Source organism: Octopus bimaculoides, chromosome 27 (assembly GCF_046866305.1).
Source record: "Octopus bimaculoides isolate indiv1 chromosome 27, ASM4686630v1, whole genome shotgun sequence".
Classification (NCBI taxonomy): Eukaryota; Metazoa; Mollusca; class Cephalopoda; order Octopoda; family Octopodidae; genus Octopus; species Octopus bimaculoides.
Window position 1 is genome coordinate 4842457 of NC_142954.1, and position 10329 is coordinate 4852785.

At 38.2% G+C, this 10329-nt stretch overlaps 2 protein-coding genes across 3 annotated transcripts in view; both read right to left on the reverse strand.

The window, feature by feature from the left end:
• The window catches only part of LOC106876614 (integrin alpha-6), a 92930-nt gene extending 89913 nt beyond the window's left edge, over positions 1-3017 (reverse strand). Inside the window, exon 1 of one of the 2 annotated variants that reach the window (XM_089343472.1) lies at positions 2214-3017. In XM_089343472.1, coding sequence (XP_089199598.1) covers positions 2214-2416 — 203 coding nt within the window. In that variant the 5' untranslated portion in view covers positions 2417-3017. The remainder of the gene's footprint in view (positions 1-2213) is intronic. The other variant, XM_089343471.1, reaches the window with a different exon arrangement.
• A 2119-nt stretch (positions 3018-5136) lies between these two features.
• The window catches only part of LOC106876616 (LYR motif-containing protein 2-like), a 5643-nt gene continuing 450 nt past the window's right edge, over positions 5137-10329 (reverse strand). Inside the window, exons 2-3 of the mRNA XM_014925227.3 lie at positions 7360-7497; positions 5137-6543 (exon numbers count right to left, since the gene is read on the reverse strand). Coding sequence (XP_014780713.1) covers positions 6460-6543; positions 7360-7497 — 222 coding nt within the window. The 3' untranslated portion in view covers positions 5137-6459. The remainder of the gene's footprint in view (positions 6544-7359; positions 7498-10329) is intronic.

The window sequence follows — 10329 nt, forward strand, 5'->3', positions numbered from 1 at the left end:
AATACAAGCCGATGCACGACTTGCTAGAAAATGCTAAATGTCTTTAACAGATCACATCATACCATCGCCAAAAGAAGGACACATTAGATAGTGTAGTCCTAGCTACACTATCTACATTACTTCCAACATAAATAAAAAGACAAAGTGTGCCTCGATCTTATAAGCCCTTTAAAACTTGTCCTGAACGGGTCGTTAGTCCGTCGCAGGGTTAACTCACCGACCCATAAAGATTACATACAATATTGTGGAGAGTACAGACACACAAAGAATATTATACAGACCGTATACACGTACTTCAATAGTGACACACAATACACACGTCAACAGTGACACATGCAACACAAATTCATATCAGTTCAACCGTGACACATATACACAACTAGAAATTAAGACGGGCATATACACGCATGTAAACACATGTATATAACAATCACTTGTAGATGGTGATGGCTATATGTGTATGTGTTTATATACACATCTTCCATACACAAGAGTTCATTGTGATCAGTAAGGTTGATATCGAATTTTGTCCTACCTTATATATACACACTGGCATCTTGTAAATACACACACACACACACACACATATATACATATATATACTCTTTTACTTGTTTCAGCCTTTTGACTGTGGCCATGCTAGAGCACCGCCTTTAGTCGAGCAAATCAACCCCAGGACTTATTCTTTGTAAGCCTAGTACTTATTCTATCGGTCTCTTTTTGCCGGGGACGTAAACACACCAGCATCGGTTGTCAAGCGATGGTGGGGGGACAAACACAGACACACAAACATATACACACACAAATACATATATATACATATACACGACGGGCTTCTTTTCAGTTTTCGTCTACCAAATCCACTCACAAGGCTTTGGTCGGCCCGAGGATATAGTAGAAGACACTTGCCCAAGGTGCCACGCAGTGAGACTGAACTCGGGACCATGTGGTTTGTAAGCAAGCTACTTACCACACAGCCATTCCTACGCCTACATATATATATATATATACTATCCTCTTGTAAACACACACAATACTCCGTCTAAACATACACACACCCTGTAAAAACACGCACGTTATTTATATATATATATATATATATACACACACACACAGAGGAACACATAGTACTCCCTTTATCGTCAGACATATACACCCAGTGACACTTCCCCGCTCGCTAACCCTGTCTACAATAAACCTGTCAGTTTAAACAATAAATCAACATCAAAGCCTACCTCGGGACTCTCTGTACTAGAAATAGCAGCTAAATCTTTCTCAATCTTCCCCTATCACTACCGTTTTAGAAAAAGGAAATATCGGTTCTCTGACATCACTGCAGGCGGGATGGTCAGCATAGTTGGAATGGTCTTTGAAGGCTGACCTAGGTCTAAACAACAACAACAACGGCGCATCTGTCTCGGGAGCCCCAGGGCAGTCGTTTGATCGATCTGCTAGAAATAGCAGCCAAATCTCCCTCAAACCACACTTAGAGACAATAAAAAGTGTAGAGGGCTCTCAAAGATAGCCGTGTAGAGTACATCGGTCAGTGGAGTTTTAGATCTAGATATACAAAGACGGGACGATCACGGTTGGAAAGCCTCTAAACATAGGTCTGTCTGCTGATAGTAATATTATCTCAAGTAAGCATCTACCTGAACAATAAACTGTGAACGGTGGACAAGTGAGAGCGAACGGCATGTTATACACGCTTGACATTACATATATAAACATCTACATGAGTGAGTGTGTGTGTGTGTGTGTGTGTGTGTGTGTGTGTGTGTGTGTGTGTGTGTGTGTGTGTGTGTGTGTGTGTGTGTGTGTGTGTGTGTGTATATATATATATATATATATATATATATATACTTTATTTAAAAGCAGCAGAAATATAACAAAAAACCGTTACTCTGAGTTTCACGTTCCCGTTCATCGGACAGTTTTGTTAGAAATGTGCTTACTCCGGTATATATATATATATATATATATATATATATAGTCCGATGAATGCAAGTAAGTCGAAACTTCGACATCATGTACTTCGCTAAAAAGTATTGAGTAATCATTTAGTTTACTGATAAACTATTTATATATAGACAAAAAAAAAAGCAAGCAATATACATACATATACACATGTACAAACACACTTGCGTGTGTGTATATATATATATATATATATATAACAAAACAGAGACACACACATGATAGAAGTAACTTACATAAATTCGTCTGGTCCATTTTCGGTCTGCATCTGATGAAAAGCTATAGAATATCCAAAGAAACTGTTCGGAGGTCCCTTTTTATAAATATATAATTCAGTATCCAGGTTGTAAGCCACGGGGGACATACAGTGTAATAAAACTATGAAAGCAACGGCTAAAAGGCGAGGAGCAACCGCCTGAGCATGGGTCCTTAGCGCCATTTCACTGTTGAATGGGAATGAATGGGCGTGAGAGAGAGAGAAAGAGAGACTGAGAGAGAGTGAAACAGTAAGACACAGAGGGAGAAAGAAACAGTAAGAGAGAGAGAGAGACAAAAAGAGAAAAAGAAAGAATGAGAGAAAGAAAAAGTGGGAGGACGGAAGTAGTTACTTGTCCTTTAGCTGAATCTAGCGTTATGTAGTTATATGTCTCATGGCTAATTTAAAAAAAAAAAAAAGATTTGAAGTTAGTTATTTCGTCCTTTAAGCTTTTGGATTTTGGTGTTGGTTCTTTCTTCCGCTTGGCTGGTCGCCCAAACGATCGAAGACATGGCATATTCGCCTCTTTCTTTCTCTCAGCTTGTTTTCGTTTGTTTTGGCTCAATGCCCAACTTCTTAAAAGTTCCAATTTATTCGTCTTTTTGTCCTAACCCGCTGACCACTCGACCTTCGAGCTAGTAGTGGTTTGGTTCTCTCTCTCTCTCTTTTTTTATTTACTTACTTTAAATGCTTTCTTCGGTTGTAGAAGGACTACAGACCTCCCATTATACCATTTGTAAGACTGTCGTGGGCATACTGCGACCTGTGAAACTTTCCGAATGGCACGATTAGCGAAAAATTATCTCGAATATTCTTTTATTAGTGCGGCCCGCATGATGATAATCCATAGTTAATGCGGCCCGCTTTTCGCAATGAGGCTAGTAGCAGGAAGAGAGGGACATATTCTCAAAACTAAAACTTGGAGTGGAATGTCTATATCGAAGTGGAGGTAGGAGAGTACCCCAATAAAAGTACCTGGGATCAGGACCGGGTTTATATCAGAGGGCGCAATTGTCCCCTCTGCTATTGGGAGTGGGGTGGCTGCTATGAAGGGTATGTAACACTCAATACAAGAAGCCCCCCTCACCTCCTATGCCTCAGGCATCTTGATACGGGGAGGGGCCCTGCTATGAAGGGTATATAGCACCCAGTACAGGACGGCCGCCCTCACCACCACCCCGTAATCAGGCATGAAGAGGCTCTCTTTCAATATACAAAGTATCTTGACTTCTTAAAAAAATGTAAAAGATTTTCTTTTACGATAAATAAAAATAGATTTTGCCACTACAGAGACACCAAATAATTCAATTCCCAATAGCTGCTTTTGGGACAACAGAGAAAAGAGGGGAAACAACACAACACTCCTTGTGAGTGTGTGTGTAAAAAAAAGTATGAATGTATATTATATACATATATATATATATATATATATATATATATATAGACCGATAGAAAAATTGTCTCTTGGCCAAATTCTTTCTTCCAACACATGACTTGCCTTGACCAATAGCACACACACATTTCTACTTCTAAACTTATTTCAATGAGGCTTTGAAAAAACTGGTCATATTTTATGAAGCAAGTAAAGAAAACTTTTGAATTTAGTTTTAATTACAAGATTACATCTCTCAACAGCTAAAAGCATTCTTTCTTTTACACCTTTAGAATTATTGCATATATATTAAAATCTTTCATTAAATTAAACCTTTTGTCTCTCTTATTTTTTTCATATATTTTTCGTAATTCTGTCAAACACTTGGAATTACTTTATGTAAGTGGGGCAAAATGAATAATTTCTGATTTCTTACATTATTACATTATTTACATTTGACGGATATTTGTCCTCATCTTGTTTGTTAATACGTTTCGGCTGATATACCCTCCAGCCTTCATCAGGTGTCTTGGGGAAATTTCAAACCTGGGTTCTCATTCCTTAGGCATTTTTTGATGCTATTATTATTATTATTACTCAAGTCACTGCTTGGAATTGAACTTGGAATCTTAGGGTTATTAGCCTGAGCTCTTAACCACTACACTATATGCCTGTGGGATGAGAAATTTCCCCAAGACACCTAATGAAGGCTGGAGGGTATATCAGCTGAAACGTTGTGTTAACAACAAACAAGATGAGGGCAAATATCTGTCAAATGTAAATAATGTACATAACTCCTCATCTCTTAAATATAGTTCTGATTTCTTATTATTTTCTTTCATTTTGTACCATTGCATCATCTTTGGGAGTAAAATTTGGTCAGTATAGATTATATAGCAAAATTGGTCAGTGCAGTTTACATTAGGGGTTCTCAACCAGAATCCATACAAAATTTCTGGAGGTCCATAGATGAAATTAGGGGGTCGACAATATCTTTTAATATTTTTCTCCACATAAACACATTTAGTGGAATGATGATGCAACTCAAGGGTGAAATTTGAGCCAAAGATTTGGACTGTTTATATTTTAAACTCCGATTTAAAAAAAAACTATGCTTGAATCTGGTCTCATGTTAATTTGTCCTTCGTTATTTTCTATTAATTTCCATGTTCCGTTTTGATTTTTACATCATATTTCTACATGTGCATGTGTGTGTGTGTGTGTGTGTATTTAGAGAGAGAGAGGCAGAGAGACAAAATGTGTGTTACCAGATAGACAGACAGATATATTAAATTCTTTTTATTTACAATCAATGTTTATACCTTTACTAATGATTCCAATAAATAAAAATCACTATTTGGATTGAGTTCTTTATCACTTGACTGATATTCTTAATCTCAAGATTAAGATGATCAATTACAAATATACAGTGATAATTTTGTAAAAGTTTGATAGTTGTCATAGAGACTCTAGTCTCTCTCTATCACCTTTCAACAGCATTATATATGAAGAGACGTTAGAACAATTCAACAACATAATAAAAATAAGTTTTATTTTTGATGATGCTTGGTTTTATAAATCCTGTGTCACTCAGCTTAGCAGCCGCTGATTAAGTTGTAATTAGGTATTGGAAGGTTGAGGGCTTCCTTGATGCCTGCCAGAGAAGCAAGTAGCTATCACCATCGAAGACATCGAGGTAAAGAGTGCTTTGTTGAGGAGCGAGGAGTTGTCACGTCGAAGGTCTGTCGCTCAACTGCCTAAGAAAGTGAAACTCACTCTTTAAGTATCAGTTTTACTACGCATGACTACTGACCGAGACCTTTGGAAATGTGCTGTGCGTGAGAAGACCCGGCAAGCCAAGTAAGATCGTTGCCAGTGCCCCTGGACTGGTTCTTGTGCGGGTGGCACATGAGATGTACCATTTTGAGCGTGGCCGTTGCCAGTACCGCCTGACTGGCTCCTGTAGGATTTTCGAGCGAGATCGTTGCCAGTGCCCCTGGACTGGCTTGTGCGGGTGGCACATAAAAGACACCATTTCGAGCGTGGCCGTTTTCGTGCGGGTGACACGTAAAAGCACCCACTACACTCTCTGAGTGGTTGGCGTTAGGAAGGGCATCCAGCTGTAGAAACTCTGCCAAATCAGACTGGAGCCTGGTGTTGCCATCCGGTTTCACCAGTCCTCAGTCAAATCGTCCAACCCATGCTAGCATGGAAAGCGGACGTTAAACGATGATGATGATGATGATGATGATGCGCACTCGAGGGGCTTCCGGTGGTGAAGTCCCTTGCGCATGCGCAGAATAGTACTTCCTCAATGGCTGCTATAATTTTATATTTGGGTAAACACCTTGTGGTGTGCTGTTTAAATCCTGTCCATAGTATTTGGCTACCTGATGTCAACGACAGTATGGATGTATATGGCAGTGGATTTACTTCAGGAATTCCTTCATGTCCATAGAGTTTATATAAAATGACAAGTGGCAGAAAATGGAACTCAAAAGTCTCTTTATTCAGAACCAGTACGATTGTTTTAACTTATCATGCACCCTTAGAATACAGGTGAGAAGGAAGTACTTCTTTGTAAAGTCACCTGGGGAGACACGTCTGTACCTATCATGCATGACAGTTGATTGTACAGCATCTCACCTGTAAGGTACTGGTGCGTAATGAATCGAAACGATTGTAGTGTTTCTGAATGAAGAGTCTTGTGAATGCCATCTCTTATCTCTTGCATATATATATATATATATATATATATATATATATATATATATATATATATGCAATTGCTATGAGGTTTGTTGATATGGGGGAGTGAGAGAGAGAGTCTATTTTGAGAACATTAAAAAAGTCATCAGGATACTTCAGTTCTTTGAATGGATCCCTTGAATTTCTGCAGTAATGTTTTGCCTCTTGTAATGTTCATTTTGATTAGTTCCTGCCAAAAAGAAGAAATTAAAATTCAGCCAAAACTGGTAAACAATTAAATATAAAAAACAAGTCCTTATCTATTTTACATAACGCTCTGAATGCAGAAAGCGAACATATCCACTCAAAATTTTATTACTATTAAGTTAATGTTTTTTATATGGCATCAGTACTTTTTCATGTGACACCATCATCAGTGTCTTTTACATGCCACCTTGGTTTTAGTATCTCAATTCTGTTGTGATGGGCAGGTCTTCTCAAGTACAGCAATTCACCACATATCTCAGTCCTCTGTCATCTCCTTCGTAAGGAACAGCATTTTAAGATTGGCCTTCAGTACTTCGTCCTCCATCTTCTTGAATCTTCCTCTTCCACAACTTCAACTTCCAGGTTTCCTTTAATTTTTTCCACATATTTCATCAAACATCTCTTTACAGAAGGAACTGAGCCTCTCCACTCTTGCAGGAACTCTGACAAATGATGCGGGAATGTACAATGATGTATGTCCACCAAAGCAGAATTTAAATTGGTGTTGGTGCAGGTGTTACATAAAAAGCACCAGGTACACTCTGCAAACTGATTGGCATTAGGAAGGGCATTCCACCATAGAAACTATGCCAAAACAGACAATGGGGCCTGGTACAGCCCCTAGCCTGTCAAACTGTTCAACCCATGCCAGCATGGAAAACAGATGTTAAATGATGATGATGATGATAATGGTATATAATGGCTAAGATGGTTAGAAGAAAACAAAAGAGAACAACCTTCCTTCTTCTTAAAGGAAATCATGAAATAAAATCAAGAGCTACAAGTTGACATTACTTACAGGATCTTGTAAATTCTTATTTAAGAGAAATTCTTGGTTTATCCATACAACCATTGATGGTCTCTGTTCTTTTGGCATCTTATAAACGGTACGGAGACATTGCCTGTACAACCTGATTACTTCACCACGTAAAATGAACTAAAAAGAACAAAAAAAAAAGCAATGAATTAATGTCAAATTAAAAAAATAATTATGTTTTCGCTCAATAAACACTCACAACGCCCGGTCTGGGAATCGAAACTGCGATCCTATGACCGCGAGTCCGCTGCCCTAACTACTGGGCCATTGTGCCTCCACAAATGGCCAGGTAGACCAGAAGCTAAAGTGTAAATGACCAGGTAGAACACATGCAAGTGGCACTGAGTGTATGTCTAAGTTATAAAAGAAAATATCTTCTTGGATTCTGGCTTTATCCCAATTTGCCAGATCATGTTAAGAAAAAGAAACAGAAAAAAGAAAATGGTATTGATGTTTGGCAACATTTCTATGATGGAGAAACTATTTTTAAAAATGACTACATGAAAAATAAATTAAGAACAGGAATTACAGTTGGTTATTTAGAAATTGCTGTGTTTATGGCTTCAGCTGGTCTGTTATCTCTGGTGTTGAAAACCTATCGAGTGCCAAACAACATCAGATATTAGACTAATAAAATTGTGTCAATTTAAAATAAACTTAAGCCATATTTCCATTTTATTATTATGGTTATTATTATTATTATTATTGAGCAAAATGCTTAGCAGCATTTCATTTTTCTTTACATTCTGAGTTCAAATTCAACTGAGGTTGATTTTGCCTTTCGTCCTTTTAAGGTTGATAAAATAAGTACCAGTTGAACACTGGGGTCAAAATAATTGACTTACCTCCTTCTCCAAACTTGCCTGCCTTGTCCCCAAAATTGAAACCATTATTATTATTATTATTATTATTATTATTGGGGTGGCAAGCTGCCAGATTCCTTTGTGTAAAAGACAAAATGCATATCTTCTGACCTTATGTTCTGAGTTTAAATGTTACCAAGATCAACTTTCATCCTTTTCTGGTGCAATAAATTAAGTAGCAGTCAAGGACTGGGGTAAATGTGATCGAAAACCTCCCCACTTTACACAAACTTTACTTCGCATGCTTTACGATTTTTATCATAACCTGCCCGTCGAGGCAAGGTATTGCACATAACGGTAAATAAATATTTCCTTAAAACTTCATGCATTGTTCATCTTTCACATCCTGCAACATGCCGTTATAACAACAAATTTTTATTGTCACAACTGCCGACTCCGACATTTCATAACATTGTGTACCTAATCAATCTTACCCGCTACAATTGGTAACTAACACAAATTATTATCGTTACAAACCCATTAAGCAAAATAAACACGTGCTTAGGACATCAGGGGACGGAGGGAATCACAGAAATGGTAAATGGTTTACGGCTCAAAAGAAATCACTTTAAAATTGTAAAAATAATATTCGTAATTCAAATTACCATAAACGTAAACAAACAAACGAAGTTTGCTTTTTAGAAGCGTTGAGATGTCTTAGAAAGTCAAAGAAGTGATTTTTAAATTCTCAATCGCAGGCCTGAACAGGAAAAGCTACCCCAGGCTATATTATTGGCATTATCCTGCGATTGAGTATTTAATATTCGTAAAGCTTTATCTCTACTAAGTATAGAAGCGGAAGTTTTACATAAAATTAATTTTAACAATATCATCGAAGACTTTGCATTTAAAATTTAAAAAAAAAATTAAAAAAACGAAGGAAAAATCTTTTCAAATATAAATAAAGTGGAAGCATACACAAATAAACATTATTTTCTATTTTACAGTTAGTTTTATTTCATTTTGAAAAATAAAAAAACATATTTAATGGTTTATTATCATTTACATTATGAATTATTTTTGTTAACATTTCGAACCATTTACGTGTACTTGAGGGTACCAAAGCCTTTTAAGTGTTTAGGGCCTCTATGGGTCTTAACCCGGCCCTGAGTTGAGCACTGGGGTCGATGTAATCGATTAGTCCCCTCCTTCAAAATTGTTGGCCTGCGCCAAAATTTGAAACCATAATGCTTTGTGTATTTTTTTCTTGCTACCAAGATCATCTTTGCCCGTCATCCCTCCAGAGTCGATCAAATAGAGTAACAGTGGAGTACTAAGGTCAACGGAATCGACCAATCCTCACCCTTCAAAATTGCTGACCTTGTGCCAATGTTAACATCATCATCATCATCATTAGCATTAATTGATCATAGAATATAATAGTTCAATAAGATGAATGTGGATTGCCACCACCTCACAAGCTCCAGGCAGAAGCAGTTAAAAAAGCCTGCAGTCCTCCTACTCTTCGTGGCAATCGATCTGCTAAAAATAGCCACGAAAGTTTTTCCAGTAACAACGCCTGTTGTTGTTGGCACTCCGTCGCTTACCACGTCGAGGGTTCCAGTAGATCCGATCAACGGAACAGCCTTCTCGTGAAATTAACGTGAAAGTGGCTGAGCACTCCACAGACACGTGTACCCTTAACGTAGTTCTCGGGGATATTCAGCGTGACACAGAGTGTGACAAGGCTGACCCTTTGAATTACAGGCACAACAGAAACAGGAAGTAAGAGTGAGAGGAAGTTGTGGTGGAAGAGTACAGCAGGGTTCGCCACCATCCCCTGCCGGAGCCTGGTGGAGCTTTAGGTGTTTTCGCTCAATAAACACTCACAACGCCCGGTCTGGGAATCGAAACCGCGATCCTATGACCGCGAGTCCGCTGCCCTAACCACTGGGCCATTGCGCCTCCGCAGTAACATCACCTAACATTTTAAAAAGGACATACGGGACAGTAGTTCTGGATACACCGCGCACCTGCAAGAGAGTATATTAAGAAAGATATGGGGGGGGGGGGGGAGTACAGCAGTTTAAATAACATCGAGTGCGCGCTGTCTTGGGTCGATAATTACACCTTAACCGTCTTACAAAAA